Source organism: Passer montanus, unplaced genomic scaffold, assembly GCF_014805655.1.
Source record: "Passer montanus isolate IOZ18808 unplaced genomic scaffold, ASM1480565v1 scaffold33, whole genome shotgun sequence".
NCBI classification, from domain to species: domain Eukaryota; kingdom Metazoa; phylum Chordata; class Aves; order Passeriformes; family Passeridae; genus Passer; species Passer montanus.
In genome coordinates this window covers 8,539,509-8,558,065 of record NW_024368041.1, presented here as the reverse complement: position 1 = coordinate 8,558,065, position 18,557 = coordinate 8,539,509, and the positions used below count along the sequence as shown (strand labels likewise).

Sequence of the window (18,557 nt, the reverse complement as noted above, 5' to 3'; positions counted from 1 at the left end):
CTATCAAAACCCAGTTTTATCTAATGCTGGAATTTCCTCCACAGTTTTGTCATGTTGTTTAATACTGTTGTCAACTGTCTACAGAGCATTAATAACCTGAAGCAAGATTTCATGTTCACTCCTGAATATTTTTATTATGTCCCAAGCCTGGATGTAGTCATCCCTAACTTAATTTGCAATTATCCAAGCTGTTTTAAAAAAATCATATTCTATCAAAAAATGGTGTAATTAACACAGAAGTTTCAATCTACAGAAAGATGCATGTTTTGCTAATATCAGCAACACAGCAATATTAAAATTATATTTGGTTGCTCAATGTATTTAAATATAACTATGTAAAAATTTGACTGTAATACATTAAACTTTCAGTTTACTTATTTTTCTGTATCTGAGATGAGAAATACAAATAAAATAAATTTCTTTCAAATATCCTGAGGAAAGTGCATAAAATAACCACGGACTATACTGGGTTATTTCTGAACTGTTAATATCAGTTAATGCATTTAATTCAGAACTAAAATGACTTTCAAGGGTATTCTCATTCTGCTATGAAAAAGAGATCAGACATTTTATAACAAGGAAATTATTCCAGCCATATAAGGGAGTTAATTAAAAATATTCTTCAACCTGCTATAAAAAGAGCAACTGCTGTAAGGACGAAGTGATCAGCCACGGCAATGTCCCTGGAATGCACTCCCGGAGGGCACAGTGGTCTGGCTCATCCCTTAGACAGGATGAAGCCTCATCCCCCAGATGAGCCTCTCCTCCCCTCACCCAAAGCCAGCTGACTTCTAAGTGCCTGGCTTCCAGCCTCTGCCCACCAAAACACACCTGTGGTAGTCACATCCTCTCAACAGAGAGACATAATTCTCTCTCCCAGGATTCTTCCTGGGAAAGGTAGTGAGAAGCTCAGAGAAGAGAAAACAATTCTTAACTCTACTTGCTGCTTCTGTGGTTTGGCACATGTAGAATGTGTTATAGAGATTGTTTACTGAAGGTGATGGTTGTTTAGATTGATTGGCCAATTAGGTCAAAGCTGTGTCGTGGCCGTCTCCAGACATTCACAGTTTTTCTGTAGTATCCTTTTCAGTATAGTATCTCTTTAATATAGTATAGTATTAGTGTAATATAACCTTGCTTAATAAATCATTTGTTCAACCTTCTGAAATCATGGAGTCAGAGCACATTATTCCCCAGACGGGGGTCACCTGCTTCGATACATGCCCAAGAAAATGTCCAGCATGCAGATGCAGATTAAATTTTTGTCTTGAGAATAGGACATTCATCTTGTGAACTTTTGGCCCCCATGACAGCAATCCCACAGTAACACCTAATGGGGAAAATTCCATCCATACCTAGGTTTGACAATTTTACATTTGTTTTTAAACATACTTTGGTGCTCACTTTATTTGAAAAAAATGAAAGCAACACCCAAAAAAACATTTTTCTGCTTAAAATTTATCATAGTAAGCTAAAAGTTCAACTTAATTCTGGTGTGATATGACTTCAAGAAGAGTTCTTCTAAACTGTAATTATATAATCATTAAGGTTGGAAAAAGACCTCTAAGATTACAAGATTCAACCATCATCCCAGCACCAACACCATGTTCACCATTAAACCATGTCCTGACGGGCCATATCCACATGTTTTTTGAACACTTCCAGGGATGGTGACTCTACCACTCCCTAGGGCAGCCTATCCCAGTACCTAATCACCTTTTCTGTGAAGATTACTTTCTTAATATCCAATCTAAACCTCCCCTGGTGCAACTTGAGGCTATTTCCCCTTATCCTATCTCTTGCTACCAGGGAGAAGAGACTGACCCCCACCTGAGTACAGCCTCCTTTCAGGCAGTTGTAGAGACTGATAAGGTTCCCCCTGAGCCTCCTTTCCTCCAGGCTGAACAGCCCCACCTCCCTCAGCTGCTCCTCACACTTGTGCTCCAGACCCTTCACCAGCTCTGTTGTTCTTTGAACACAGTCCAGCCCCTCAATGTCTGTCCTGCAGTGAGGGGCCCAGAACTGAGCACAGGATTTGAGGTGTGGCCTCACCAGGGCTGAATACAGGGGGCGAGTTGGTGTCCTGGTCCTGCTGGTGACACTGTTGCTGATACAGACCAGGTGCTATTGACTTTCTTGGCCGCCCGGGCACACACTGGCTCATGTTCAGCCACTATTGACCAACACCCCCAGGTCCTTTCTGACAGCTTTCCAGCCACTCTTCTCCAAACCCGTGGCACTGCGTTCTGGAATCAGCATGGAGAGATGCACATCTTACTGTGGTGAAAAGCATGTAGAAATAATTTGAATGTAAACTTCTAGGAAAGCAAGAAATGACAATGCAAAATAAGAAGTAGGAAAAACCCCCAAGCTAGTCAAATAATGCTCACCACCAAGCTTCTTCAATGAAGTATTCTTTTCAGAGCCAATAGCAATTAGAACAAATCCCCCAGGAAGATATTATTTTGGGGATAGTGTGTTTTGCACACTTCTAATCCATTAAAAGAAAGTTTTCCATTACATCAGGTTCTCCAGTTGCATTCCTGAAGTTCCAGCACTGGCAGTGTTTCCGCAGTATCTCTCTTTTTCCCCACCTTTGCTGGTTTCACATAGTAACTTTGCTTTAGTAAACTTGCTCATTTCTATTTCCCTAACACAGCCTCTTCCTTTCCTGCTTTGAGATAGTATTGTCACTTCTATTTTTAATACAACATTAAAATTACCTAAAACTAATCTGGTTCTGAGTGGAAAAAACTCTATGACGTGAGTTTTGCTTCTTAATTCCTGTCCTTACTTATATTCCTACTAAGCTGGCCAATGTCATTTACTTCTCTGACTTCTATCACTGAAGCAAAACAAAAAAGAGACTTTAGGAGACAAGAAAGACACATTTACATAAATCTCCTTCACCCCTCTTCCTCACAGCTGGCACTGATAATCTGTTCAGGGGAAAAAAAATGAACAGGCAAAGTCCAGCTTTCATTCCTGCCTTCAGTATTTGCTTTGCAGCTGGGAAATGAGTTCTAGGTGATAAATCCAGTGGACAGAAAAAAACCACAGAGTTTTTGTTTCACCGTCCTTTTATTTCTAAACAAATACTGATTTGATAACAAGGTGTTTCATAAATCAGTGAAAAATGTGATGTAAATAAACGACTGGACTAAAGGAGACAGAGAGTGAAAGAGAGGCTCACAGTGCTTTGTGTGCTCTCTGAAGACAGGAACTGCTTTTGTTCCTCCATCCAGGCAAAGAGCAAAGCATGGACAGACTCCTGACACTGACAAAACACCCACTGTGCACATCCAGTAACACACTGAGCCAGCAGGACATTCTTTACCTACTATTAAATTCTGAATAAAAGAAGTAAAGAAGGATAGGCATTATCACAGCAACCCTGTTCTACTCCTGCTACTTAACACACCTATCTGCTTGCCCAAATGCCTGGCTCCTCCCAACATCCATGGGTACCAGGGAATGGAAAATTCCCAGCACAGTGACAATCCTGGCAGAGAAGCAGCCTCTGAGCTCCAGACAATTCCGCTCAAAGCCTGCTTTCACCATGACCCTAAGCTATTCTCTTACCCAGATGAGTCATTTTCAGAATGCTGCATCCTTGAACACTTGCCAGGTGCAGAAGTCACTTGCAGGTGATGGAGAAGAGTACTGTAAATGTCATGTGTGCTCAAAGGCCAAGCCACCTAACTTGGTTAGCATTCCACTGAGAAGAGGGGCTGCAACACCTGCACCTCTCCTACACCTTGCTCCCTGTTTGTGGCAGGTTAGGGAGAAACATCTAACACAGAAGACCAGAATAGGCTGGTGCACCTCTGGACTGAGCTGGACACTGAAAGAAAGGACAGAGGCTACACAAGGCATGGCTGAAAGGTAACAGGCCAAGCAGCAATGCTTAGCCTACCTCCAGGGTGGCCAGAGGTGAGTAAGAAGCAGTTCTAGAGGGTTTCCAGAGGCAAAACTATTCCAAAAGGGTCACCGTCTGCCTCAGGAGCCTTCAAACTGTAATTCTGATCAGCAGGTTGGCCAACTACTGGTAAAAATATATATACTTGTCTAAAAGGTTCAGTACTTTGGTGCCTAAGTCCAGGCTACAGAATGCCTCCCAGATGCTTGAGCTGGTCACACCTCTTCTTCTCAGTTCCAACCCCACACACAGAACAGCAGACTGCTGACAGGGACTTTGTGATGTTCTGCCCATGCCCAGTTAGTCTTAAAATTTCTAGTCTAGATGTTCCACAATTCCCCTTCCATTGCATTTTCTCATTCTACTGGTCACAGTCCTCTTTTCCATCAAGGAAAAAGAGTTATTTTAACACTTGCTGCTCGCTTCTGTTTTGCTACAGGAACTCATATGGATTAAGCTACTGCCTTCAGAGGAACATTCACCTGTGTATGTGAGGATGAGAAGGGAATCAGTGGGAAGCTGGACAAGAGCAGAGATCTAGGTACAACTCTAGGGGTTACAATTAACTGAACTTTTAAGTTCTCAATCTTAGGGAAGCAGCACATAGGGATTACTTGTCATGTCAGGACACAAACAGACTCAAACACCATGAACAGTTCTGCTTTTCAGCAGCTGTTTTAATTCCAGGGTCAGCATCCCAAGAGTAAACTGGAATAGCTCTGACACATAGGAAAGTTGCCAAGATGTCTAAAGTTTTATCTTCTTGGTCAACTGGAATCTGCATTACAGAGTACCATCTTCTGCTTTGGGAGCTGTTGCTTCCCTACACCAAGAAACTGACAGATAGTGTCAAACATTCTCTACTTAGAGAATTTCACAAAGATTTTGTCAAGACTACACATCTTTATTATCTGAAGAGAGCTATGAGGATGGCATTGATAAACTATCACCTGCCCTACAGACAACAAGTCCACTTCAAGCCAATGAGTAACTGCTCAGCAAGCGCCCAGGGTTTCAAGTCTTCTTCGAAGGAAAGCACCTGAAGCTTTGCGCATTGAAAAACCTGAATGTAAAGCCATGTGAAGAATTTTTCCATTTCCTTAAGATGATGCAGTTTTCTTTCTTAATCCAATCCACAGGGAAGGAACACAGCTGTAGTGGTAAGAACTCCCAGAATCTTACGCTGCTGCCCATCTTTTTCCTTAGAAAAAAGGATGCTCAAAACCACTGCATCACCTCCTTACTGCAGGTATCCTATGACTGCAGTCTGTAGGCTGGGAGGATTTAATTCTCCACTCCTGCCCAACGGTGCCTTGCAGCTCACCTGCCCAAACACACAGGGCTGAAACAGACCAGGGGGTAGGCACCACACTGCCACTTGAAAAACAAGGCATGAGAAGGTTTTTGTGAGTGAAACATGCATGTATGTCATGATTAAAAGCTCCTGATGAGGAAGCAAAGGTTCACAGGCCTTCTCTCTGGAACCCTCAAAGCTAATGAAGAAAGTAAGCTTAGCTCAGGAAATTAGATTTTAACTAGATCAACATAAACACCGACCTATTTACAGGACTTGTAAGAGAGTGTTGTTCTATAGATCCTTTTTCTATTAAAACATCCCAAATACCAATATAAGCATGGCCAGAGCTTCAAAAACAAGTTTTATCTTCATTTGAGCAAATCCAGCTAGGCTTCAATAAATTTGCACAGATTTTGAAAAATATTTTCTAATTAAAAGAAAGACATTCTGTTCACAAGTAGTTCAAGACCACATTACATACATTTTATTTCCTGCACACATACACAATGTACACAGAGAGTAACCTAAAAGTGGATGAAAGTGTTTCTGTGAATCTAGAACCATACTGTGGTATTTATGCTGAGAAAACAGTGGAGCAATTCTGCTGAGGCACATACACAGAGCTCAAAACATGACAAAGCATCTGTTTCTGTTCAGTAACGAAAGTGTTTAAACTGTATTGACATTACTGAAAAATAAAATTCTAAACAAAAATGTTGCAATGTTACTTTGAAAAACAGTCACAGAGGATACTTAGGTGTCAGAATTAAAATTCTTGTTTAAATATCACCAATCTTCAATTAAGTTGTGTCTATTCCTAGCTGTCTGACTTTCCCAGAAAGCATTTACAAAATAAGATATTGCCATTTGGACACGGAAACATACATGTTTCCATTAAAAAAAAAAAGAACATTAAAAGAATATGGAGTCAAAAATTTGAAAAAAAAAATCTCTTTATGTATTACCAAAAACAGGTCCTTGGAGCTGCCAATACACTCCATTTTTTATGTCCTCCTTTCTCTGCAAACAGTTTTACCTTGTTCATCCTGCCCTCACAGATGAGCAGCTTTTGAACAAACCAGCAAGCAGAAGTATATGAACAGTTGTAAACACAGACATGGAAGACATCAGTTTCACAAAGAAAACCTCCTCCTTCTAGGTCAATACGTATTTTGAAATATTCTCATGATTGTTATCTTTCCCATTAGCTCTAAAGAGTACTTCATCTTGAATTCAGGTTTCCCCCGAGAACTGAAATGCAGCTCTTCTCCCAGGCAGTGGGATATAAGGTTGGAACACATCCCTATCTAGAACCACATATCCCAGCTGATTAAAAAGCAATTTCTCCCCTCCTGTAACATCTAATGAGTTAGAGAGGAACACAGACACAGTGGATTTGCTCTTCTGGGCACCCTGAGTACCTAAAGACTGTGCAGGTCCCTTTTCTACCACAACTTCTGTTTCCCACCAGACCGAACTGGCCAGTCTAGAAGATGGTCAGTGTAGGACACAGGCAGCTTCACATCTAGACACAGAGAAGTTGTTTTATAAATACATCTTGTTAACCAGTAAATCCTGAGTGTCATCTTTCTGTAGAAACCAGACAGGACATCTGTGGGCACACAGGCTCGCTGGTTTCTGCAGCAATCCAGCAGTTCTTGCCCACAGCCAGCACTTCTAACCACACTGCAATTCCAACATCAGATTCAATTTGCAAAAATTATGTTTTGTCAGTTATGAGGAACTTCAAGCTCACGTCTAAACCAATATCAATAATGGGTCATAAACTCATTTAATAGAAAAACCACAAGCACACAAAGTCTTGAAAACAGCCTGCACTGCATTTATTTTAAGACAAGAAAACTCTGCCAGCTCAATCATGTCAGACACAGATCAACTATAACTATTCATATTTTATTACATATAAAGTTCACAAATAGGGTATCATCATCCTACAGTCCTTTTCTAATCATTACACAGTTACATTCTAGTTTAACAAACAGAGGAAATTTGTTAGAAGTGCACAAACAAATACCCAGTAATTAAAAAAAATATCCATCAAGCTTTATCCTCACCGATTTCCTTACGCCTTAACAGCTTTACAAAAGTATCAGCAAGGAGCACTGATTTAGCATAATTACATAGCTTAGTGTTAGATTGGAATTCCTTTCTCATTCTCTTACTAAGGAGTGAGTAAGCATTCTCAAAGCACAATTAAAGACTCAGGGTGCCCATTTCCAGCCAAAGTACAGACTGTTATCAACAAAATACCGTAACAGGTCCAAGTACAATTCAGAATCACAACTGTGCTCTTCTTGAAAAATGAAAGGACTGAGACCTTTAACAGACCTCAAGCAGGACATGAGTTACACAAGCACCAACTATTTTTGAAGTCTTGAGGTCTACAAGTTGTTAAGACTAGGAATCATAGAACTGGAAAATGTTCTGACTACAAAGGGTTGCAACAAAGATCAAATCTAACTCCTGGCCCTGCACAGGGCAAACCCAAGAATCACACTGTGTGCCTGAGAGTATTGTCCAGATGCTTCCTGAACTCCCAGCAGACCTGGAAGAGTTTCATCCATCTACCTACCCCGCCTCTTATTAATTTCTGTCTAATTCCTGCATTAATTAATCTTGAATGCAACTTCCTAGAATTGAAATAGCATTCTTTGAAAGCCAAGAGTGGTGTACACAGCTCATTTTCATCTTCAGCAATCCACAAGGAACATGATTCCCTAGAGAGTTACTGAGGTTCATAAGGGCCAATGGTGGGAAGGAAAGTCCATGTATCAAGGAAAGGGAAGCCAAAACACTTTTAAAAGGCATTCACCCTGGCTCTTCCAGAGACATGCATTTAATCACATAATGGAAATCTTATCCCCGCTCCCCAAAATCAATTCTGCTTTGTTGTCATGCACAAAAAAAAATAGGACACTTGCATGCACAATCAGCATGAGCCTTCTTACCCTTTCATCCCATGATTCAGAAATCAATAGCAAACAAGGCTGCACATGAAGATTAATCAACTGATAGCTGCAAAGCGATTTCTGTAAATAACAACGACAGCCATATTTTAATAAAGCCCCAAAAAAACTTCTAAGCTACATTTTAATATTTGGGGAAATGTCCACGTACAGTTTGAAAGCACACAAAGGCTTTGATGGGCACTTAATGAAGCTCATCTCTAAAGAATTTCATTTTTTATGTTAGCTGCCCAGATTGTGCATACAGAAGTTACAACAACTGAAAAAATTAATTCTCCAGGATTTAACAGGGAATGGATGAAACACCATTGTTCATTTCTTGGCTATATGAAAGTGTGTTCCAAAACAGTGGAAGAAATGGAAGGATGAATTATGCTAATGGTATCACTCATCATGTCTTGTCTCAGTATGAGTGGTTTTGACTCTCTATGGAACTGCTCCTCAACATAAACTTTCCCAAACCAGGCTGGGATGATGTGTGCATAGAAATTACAGCTAACAGAAAACAACAAAAGGAACACTTGCTCCAAATCAAGAAAAGAAATTCATATTCATTAAATAGGGAAGCACCAATTTGGTGGCACACCAAGTTGTTTAAGGTACCATGGGTTAAATAAACAGATGCACAAACAGCTGCAACTTCCTGGTTTTGTTTCTTTTCTTAGCTTAATCAGGGATACATTTGGAGAAGTTACTACTTTTTCTTTTCAATGTAGAAAAGACAGTCACCTAAAAATCAGCTGAAAAAATGTAGCTGTTTTTGTATTGAAAGAATTTCTTGCATATTATTATGCAAAGAATCTACTATATATTCTGTGACCATAGCATTATAATAGTTACAGACATCCTGAAATAGAGTTATTTCCCTTTTCTGGCAGAGTCCTAGCAAGTGGCAAACTGCCAAAGGAAGCCCAAAACCATGACCTTCCCCTGGCAGGTGTTTTCCAAGTTCCTGTGGTCCCTTAGGTTAGCAGATGAAAAGGACATGATACAGGTCTTCCAAGGTGTCTCATCCTAAAATATCAGAATCAAGCAGCAAACAAAAATTTCAGACATCTCCTGATGTAACTCTTCTGTAATAGCTGAAATATGAAAATGTAACAGAATGATAACCTATTTTACACTGTTTTAAGTAGCCAATAATGTTGTCATAAAATTAAGAGGGTTTCTCCTGCCTAAAAAATAAACTAAGAAATTACAAAAAGTGCTTTATTAAGTAGGAGGTCCCATTGTAAAGTGTGAAGGCTACACGAAAAACATATTCCAGATGAGGAAAAAAGTCTGATGGATGGAAAGAGTGGAGACAGTAATTAATGAGAACTATGGCTTGATTTTCACTAAAAACATTAGAAAGCTTAGTCCTTGAAATATTTATATTGACAAATTTAGGAATACATCTCCAGTCACTGGTATTTCAAAATTTTATTTCACAGGGCGATAAATCTTCCATTCCCATTACCAATCTTGTTCATACTTACTTATTATACACACAAAATAAAAACTAGAATCACAAAACACAAATAAATTATATTCCCAAAATTGTTGGGAGGGAAGAAACCAAAATGAGGAAGTTATTTGCCTCTCAAAATGTGTTAAAAATGTTAAATGCCAGTTAAGAATTCACTCATTTCAAATTCAATTTCAAGTGCTGTTTTCCCTCCTACACTTGGCAAGAAAACTCTCTGCACATAGAAAATTATAATTTTAAAAGTTTGATGGGTATTTTTGGGTTTGAGGGAGGAGTGGGTCATTTATTTGTCTAAAGCCCATGAAGTAACACAAGGAAGGAAGCAGCATGCATGAATACAGAAGCACTACTCAATTGTTCTATCTTGTGTTTGTTTTCACCTTGCACAAAGCAGGGAGGCCACCAGCTCACTCCACCTGCTGTCAGAGGAGCTGCCTCTGCACAGACAAGGGTTTGCAAAAGGTCACACGGTGTTTGGGGGTCAAGGAAATAAAATATTATCTAGTTTATTGAGCATACATGGAGCCATTCTGCAGTCACCAAAACTGCCTCTTCACTGCAACCAAGGACAGGGCAAATTACGGAATATTTTCCACATAACTAATATATGTGCCTCTTAAATCAGAATGGTCCCTTTCCAACCAACAAATATCTGACAGAAGAGTGTGGGAGGTGTTCATATTACTACATTTCACAGCCATAATTCAAAGGAAGAATGTGGGAACATTACATTAGGCAAATCCTTATTTTTATTTATCTTTTCTCTTAATTTATATGTTAGAGTCAGTCATAAAGACCTGCTAATCAGTTAAAAACAATTTAACTAACAATTGTTATTAACAAAACTTTGAAAACCAAAGATACAGTTATGCTAGTGGCATAAGTCAAAGGTGAAAAGAATAAGCTAAGAAAAAGTTTAAAAAATTCACACACGGAGCTACCACAAGTAAAATATATTTTTATAGTCAACAGGTGCTCTCACCTGTGCCACATATAATTCTTCTAGTTCTAGCGATTTCATTTTAGTATAAAAACTGCCTTTTATGAAAAACATTTCACTGAAGTCAGGGAATACATCCAGTAAGTAGGTTAGCTGTTTCTAGAAAAGAAAAAAAACCTCCTTATCTACCAAGCTGTGTTTCAACCATCTGATTACGTGTGAATATCCAGAACATCATGTTCAAAAAGAGAGTCATCAACAAATATTTTTATATGACTTAGCTATTGCTTTTTCTCCTTAGCAGAAGCATTTTCAATCTGAACACAGCCAACAAAAAAACCTACCAAAACCACCCATGTTCCATAACAGAAGTATGCCAAATGAAATTATCTGCACAAATTATTCAACAGGGAAACTGAGAGCACACGAGGCAAGTGAGAAACACATCCTGCCCCTACTGCAGAGGCTATCTGGTTATAAGTTCTTTGGCTTTTAAATAAAAGCACTATTTAACCTTTCACTCCACAGTTTCTTTGTGATAAAGCACACCTTAAACAGTTACTAAAACAGCTGTTCAAACCTACTCCTACTGTACTCAATCAGAAATAAGAAAACACATTTGCTCTATCAACGTTTCAGAATTAGTATTTCAGTTTCAGGTGAAGACACCATCCATGTCTGTAACCATTTGCATCAATATCCATGCTATTTGCACAAGAAAAACTTATAAAGTTAAATATAAAAAGTACAGGGAAAAGCTACACCTTGGCAAGGTTGACCCAAGTGCTGCAGCAATGATAGAGCACCACACCTCCACTGCAGATGTCAACACAAATGCCTTGTCATGGCTGGTCAAAGCCAAGCACTTTTACTTCTCAAGGTAAAGAGCAGACTGACAATTTTCTATCTGAACTATTACAACTGCATTGAGACTAAAATCTTAACATTTTTAGGACACAATGCAGCACTAAATCCCCACATTCCTAAGAGGGATTGCTAAGCACAAACATCAATAGAAAATTGGATAATCCAAATATGCAATGAACAAGTCGTGCAGAGCCCAGCAGCCTAAACGAAGCTAAGCCTAAGCTGAGGCTGAAAGAGAAGAGCACCCATCAGCTCTGGCTAATGACCTTTGTTCATCTCCCCCCTCTCAGTACCACAGCCCAGTTCTTACTAATGCCTGGTTTTCCACAGTTAATATTGAAGGAGTTAAAAAGCATATTGTCCTGCATATTGTTTTAATTAGAAAGACTAATTAAGCTTTTAGTCAGTCTTTATGTAACACCAGTCATCTGGATCTCTCATGATATTCCAGAACACTGCCTTTAGACCTATACATTCACTCAACTACTGCATGAAGGGGGGAGGGATAAAGCTAACACTAGGAACTGCTACACAGACCCAGGAAACACAGCAGGACAATAGTGGATAAGGGAGTTGATCTGCATGACCCAAGAGCTCCATCAAAATTTTCTGTTAACTAGATACTATTTTTCTACTTAATTTGTGAAGAACTCATTGTAACATGACAGAAAACATTTTTGGAAAATATCTCACCATAAGAGCCTTTTGTTTAGGAATAAGTTTTATTCCTAAAGACGGTCAATGCACTTCTTGATGTGTGGGATGAGAGAACTTAATGTGAAAATAAAATAAAAACAACACACAAACCCCCTCAGCTTTTAGAAATAACTGAGTTTTTCAGATTTCAAGGACAGATACTTTAAGATTTGAAAGTAACACTGTAGCAGCAGCCTGTTTCATCAATCTCCTCTGAAAAGAATGCTAGGAAACCTTTAGAGAAGCCTAAATTAGCAGGCAGAAGATTTCCTTTCCACATGCAACAGAGTTGAATTCCTGAAGGCTCTATCTCTATTGATTAGAAGTTCAACCAGCCACAAAAGGATGCTTGCTTGCCTTAAAATCCCATTGTACTTCTTCACTGCCATAACTTTTGGAAGTAAAATATTATGAAAATGCTGTTATTTCACAAGAATTGCAATGTACATTTCTGTCAGGTTTCCTTTCCTTCACCCATGCAGTTGCACTCATTAATACAGGCAATGATAAATAAATATAGTTCTGAGTGTCTTGCACAGATAAACACTGCAATCAGTTCTTCTGGTCTCCTTTAACTCCCATCTGACTGCAGTAATGCAAACTCTACTTGCATTGATATTAATGTCCCTAAACATAAGCATATCTGGCTTAAATTAAAAAAAAAATAAATACAAAAAACCAAAAAAGCCCTTGCTTTTCCAGTTTAATTGGTTAAAAAATTCCATTCACTCCTTCACATGACAGGTGTGACACATCTCACTTCCAGCAAGGTATTTTACATGACCAGGGTTCAAAGGACACAACACAGAACCACTGCAAGTCATTTCTAGTGCCCACAGCCACAGCTTATTACAAATCACAGCAAAGAACAAATGCTCAAAGACTTCCTCGTGAAATTGAGCATTCATGAAATTCACTACAAACCTGTACTAGAATGCACTCAGTATGACTGGTATTGTAACTTTTTTGATAAAGCAGGTTACTTTATCCAAAGACTGGCATTAGCAATGTTACTACAGATCACATAGAATTTTTTATAAATAAAAAAAATTATTAAAGGAATAGTTAAATTTGTATTTTCTAACATATTTTGTAACTCAACCCTTTGAGTTAGAGAAATTTGCTACTCTTGAAGGTAAATAATTTGATTCTTAGAAATATTTGCCTCAAAAATCTCACTTAACTTTGGATGTCAAAAATTTTAAGTATTATCACTTTTTATTCTAAGTAGTGAGTCTATCTTCTATAAACACTAGTTGTCATTTTCCAAAGATAGGATTATAGCTACATCAAAATATAGGTTTTTAATATCAAAAATATCTTCTTAGTTTTTGAATCCAACTACTTCAGAACACAGTCTAAATCACAAAATTCACTATGCAGTATTGCATATACTATATACTGGGAAGCTGTAATCAAAAGAGCAAATGCAAAGCTCATATTGTTATTTGTAAAATATATGGAGATTTACAAAGGCAGAGACTAGATAATATTAACACCTTAAAATTCTTATAAATGACAGCAAGTATAATGCTTCTTTTTCCATTTTTTTTAATTTTTAAACCCCGAAGAAAATATCTTAACAGTAAACATCCCTAAATACTGTCTTAATGTACTTAAGATAAGAATACTTACTGCCAGGCATTGTTAATCAGGGATCTGTCTTCAATTTTGTAAAAACATAAGAAACTGTGAAGAAAACAAACAAAAAAACAAAGTCAAGATTATAGCTTAAAACAATTTACATCCAAATGTGCTCAGTAACTCATGCAGGATGAGCATTCTTCAGTTCCAATATCAGAGAGGCTGTTACCACAGAACTCCAGATATCCTCTTAGCTGACCAGACCAGATGTAGATTTTTCCTGTTCCTGAAATGCAGTCATTCTGTTCCTGCCTTTGATGCTGGAGTAAACATTTTTCTGTTGAGCACTGTGACCTTCCCAAGTGCCACTGTTTAGGATGATAAACCCTGCACATCTCACAGGATAGTTCCACTTCAGCTCTAAACCACAGCACTTCCCTGTTAAAAAGCTTGAGAGAGGCTTCTGTTCAACACTACAAAAAACAATTGAAAAACCTGTGTGGCACTTTCTAGGGCATTTTTCTCCCAGTATCAAAAAAAGCAGATTTTAGATAAGAGTGCAACCTCTTATAAACAATAGCTGCTCACAGGATTTTGGATGCAATTAAATACATTCATAAAATGAACTCACTGGAAGTTACAACAATCTAGTTTGGATATAAAAGTAGCCAAATCTACTGTTCCTTTTATTAGCACTAAAATGCAAATTATTTGAAGATTTTTCTGTATTAAAGCACTGCATTTGGCTTTTACTCACTGCCAAATGCAAACACTCCACAAACGTATTTTTCCACAAATAATAACAAAATCTCAGTTAATGATACTGAGTGTTGCTTTCTTTAAAAATAAAATAAATTTTTACATAAAAGATATTCAGCTAATAATTGTATGTATACATACACCAAAAAATTGTAATTCCATGGATGGATAACGTGAGAATAAACATTTAATTTGGTCAACATATGTTTTAATGACTACATATTAAAGCAATGCTCATAGTTGCTAAAAATAAACTTTATTCTCGTATATGCATTCCAATCAAATGTTCCAATTTGCTGACAGTAACTGGGATTAAAATAGTACCTCAAAGTAAGTTATTTAAAAAATCCCATCTATTAGAAAGCTGTATGTCCCTCTCCAAGGGCAGGACGAGAGGCAGTGCAATTTTATAAAAGGAAATGTGCTGCAGATTGTCATGTCCAACAGACACATGGAGAAGCAAAACCTGTGCTTCAGAATGTAGTTATGGACCTAGCTGAAACATTATAGAAAACAGATTTACTGACATTAAAGAAAAAAAAAAAAAGCAGAGAACCTGGTGAGAGTTTCATGGAGTCAAGTGCCAGAGACTCAAGAGTGTTTTACTGACCATCTCTGGCAATCAGGAATTCAATACATTTTCCTAAAACAAAACCCCTACTGTCAGCAAACTCAACTGACTTTTACAAGATTTTTAGAAGACTTTTCTGCAGAAATTACTACAAAAGTTTTATCAACTAAGACACACAGAAAATATCCGTTTTAAAATAATTCACTTGGGTTTTGGTCATTTTGTGATCTGAAACACGACCAAAAATCCCACATGGGGGTGGCCTGGCCTCTACATGCAGAACAGAGCACACAATAAAAGTTTTCAATCACTGTCTCACTGGGCCTAGGACAAAGTTTACTCCACAGATGCTGTCACCTGTTACAGCAGAACAGAACTGAACCAAACCAAGAAGCTTCCCACTCTGAGTTTGCTCAGCTATTTGTCACTGAGCTAAAATTTTACCTAACAAAAAGAGGGAAAACCCCCCTGCAGAATCTGATGAAGTAGAACTTAGCTAATCAAAAGAGAGCTATAGAAAATCATGTGATACCATTTAATTTCCTAGCCTAACACTTACTGTTTAACACATTCCATGTCAATTTGTGACATGTGACACTGTTTCCTTCACCAAAGCAACTGACTCCTGGATATTAGGAAGGTAAACAAAATCACACCTACTTTTCTGTGGAGGACTAAAAGTCATTGTGCTTTTTCTAAGGATATAACAATAGTTCTAAATGTAATTATAACCAAAGTGCAAAGCTAGTGAATGTACCTTAAAAGACAGAGGAACATTTGCATGACACATAAAATTCTTCTTCTAAAGAAAAACTTTCAGTTTTGTTTTGAGATGATTTTACACCATCTGGTTACGAAACCCAATGTCAATTTATTGTTCATCACAACAAGGATAAAAATATAATTAGTTCCATTTTTCCATTTTTTTTTTTCATTAACTAACCCAGGATCTGAAATTAAAGGATAGTTTATAAGCACAAATATTTCTTATTATCACAAGATTCCAGAAATGGCATTGACAGCCAAACAGAAAAGCAGAGATTACTTTCCTGTCTGTCCTAATACAATGGACCTTTTAAAAAAACTTAAAATGGAAAAAATGTATAAAACCTTATGTTACAGGTAGAGAAGTCACATACCTGAGATTTTCTGTTTTCTTCCAATAAGCCCTCTGTTATATTATTATGTAACACCATAAATATTTAACTTGATTTTGAGTCTCCAAAATGAAATTGCCATCTGGACTCCTTTTCATTCCTCCAACTTAAGCCAAATAAAGGCAGAGGCTTAAGCACCTCTCACAGCCACACAGGCATGAACTGAAAAATTAAAAATCCAGTGCATATTTGCCTTTTAGATCACTTAGCTCCCCACTCATATTTCCTCTCTGAAAAATTAATCAATACCTTTAGCTTTGAAAATAGGCAAATGGCCAGTGCAATGCAAGATTAATAAATCACATGTTCATTCCTAAATATAGACCATTAAGCTCCAACTATGATTCCCAGAACCCAAAAAATGCAATATAAAATGGATTTACATATCACAGTGGAATTCTAGGAAAGTACCTGACTTTAATCTGAATTACCTTTCTCAGCTGGATGGAAATGCCATGTATGAAGCTGGCTCAATTAGTGAGACTACTCTGCTCTCTTACCCAAGACAGAATGCAACTACGGAAAACATGATTTGATTTCACTTCAAAAAATTACATATCTTCAAATTGTTTAAAAATTGTGTGTAACTTTAAAAGGATTACTTCCTTATGGAGCTAGGCTGGGCAGTAAAAAGTCACTGACACCAACCAAAGCTGTTCTAACCCATACTCTTTATAATTTAGATTTTATAATTAGAAGTGCAATTCCCTTCCATTATACTTGAATTGCCAACTCTGGTGAGTATTTTCACACCTCCTTCAACTTGCATGCAATACAAAATTTCTTCATTCTTTTTTTCTGCATATGTTTGGATCAGAAGTAGAGAGAAGTTATTGCCCATCATGAACTGCAAACATTGGCAACATCTAAAACAGATGTTTAATCACAAACTGTATTTTAATTACATTTTTGTAAGGTTTTTTCCTGAATCAGAAATTAATCTCATTCTAGCACCCATTTTTAGACAAATATTAAAGCTGTTATTAAAAGGCTTAAATAAAACCTATGGATAGGCCTATCAGGGCACTAAAATCGAGATTTCAACTCCAAACAACCAATTTCTCAAAGAAATTTTACCATATGTTTAAGAACATTAACACCAAGTCTTCAAGCAAGATGTCCTGAAGTTACTTGAGAAAATATTTCAAAATATTTAAAATTAATGACAAATGCTTTAGTTAGTAACTACCTTTAGAATCCCAAAGCCGTGGCTGTTAACTCTGGGTTTAGCTTACCTACTCAGTTTGCACAGCAAATATTGATGTAGCTTTGCAAAGTGAAACACCTGGGCGAGCAAACTGGGTTTTGATACAGCAACTATAACTCTGGTTTAAAGTTATAGGCTTTCCCACAAGCCCTACAACAGCACAGAGACAATGCACACCACAATCTTTTTTTCCTTGTAGCTCAGCTCAAAGGACCACGGGGATACCTTTCTAGACGTACCCAAAAATAAACACTGGACTATGGTTTTCAGTAACAAGATTTATGAACCCGCACCTTAATTACCTAAAGCACGGCTCCGTGATGCACAATTAACTTTAAAGACGAAGCCATGGAAGCTCACAGTGTCGTCCTCCTGTCAGTTTGCATTGTGTCCGGTTAATATCTCGCTGCCTTCAGGTCCCTTGGAGGAAAACCCGCTGCGGGAGCTCCCCAAGCCGCAGCCCCGCGCGGTAAAAGCGGGGGATCCGCTCGCTGTGCCCACAGCTCCCGTGGCGAGCAGAGCCGCCCGGAGGCGGAGAGCCAGCCCTTCCCCCGGAGCAGCGCCCACAGGGACAGCCCGAGCCGCTGGACCACAGGGTCCAGGCTGAGGCCATGCCCTGAGGCTTCTCCTCCCGCGCCAGCCCGGCGGCCCGAGCCTCCCACCACTCCCGCAGCGCCCACCCCTCTGCCGCCTCCTCCTCGTTCCCAAGCGTGGAGAAAGGGAAATAAACGAGAGATCGCGGCGAGGAGGCGACTGCCAGGGTGAACACGAGTGGCCGGAGTACTGCCCGCCTGCCCCAAGCTCACCTCAGCCTCCCCTCCGGCTCGGTTCAGCGGCCGCCATCTTCACCCTCTCCCCCCTCCCGCCCCGTTCAGTGCTCCGTAGCGCAGTGCACGCCGGGAGCTGTAGTTCTAACCGGAGTCGTTCCGTCTCCTTTTCCTCCTATCCCTCCAAAACAGAGAGGACGCCGAGGGGTCGCGTCGGACGAAGAAGCGCCCGACACGGCACGGACGGACAGCTCCAGGACACTGGCCCCGCTAGGCGCGGGCCGGGCGGGAGGAGTCCGCCGAAGCGGACCACAACTCCCAGAGCCCCTTGCGGCATG

The 18,557-nt window shown here is 39.0% G+C and overlaps 1 protein-coding gene across 7 annotated transcripts in view; it reads right to left on the bottom strand.

Moving 5' to 3' along the window:
* EFR3A (EFR3 homolog A) overlaps positions 1–18,326 on the bottom strand; it is a 76,594-nt gene extending 58,268 nt beyond the window's left edge. For 2 of the 7 annotated variants that reach the window (XM_039715435.1, XM_039715440.1), the window contains exons 1-2: positions 18,259–18,326; positions 13,810–13,863 (exon numbers count right to left, since the gene is read on the bottom strand). In XM_039715435.1, coding sequence (XP_039571369.1) covers positions 13,810–13,819 — 10 coding nt within the window. In that variant the 5' untranslated portion in view covers positions 13,820–13,863; positions 18,259–18,326. Of the gene's footprint in view, positions 1–8,185; positions 8,267–13,809; positions 13,864–13,987; positions 14,110–17,754; positions 18,050–18,258 lie in introns of those variants that run through there. The other 5 variants (XM_039715441.1, XM_039715443.1, XM_039715442.1 and 2 more) reach the window with 5 other exon arrangements.
* Between the last annotated feature and the right edge of the window lie 231 nt (positions 18,327–18,557).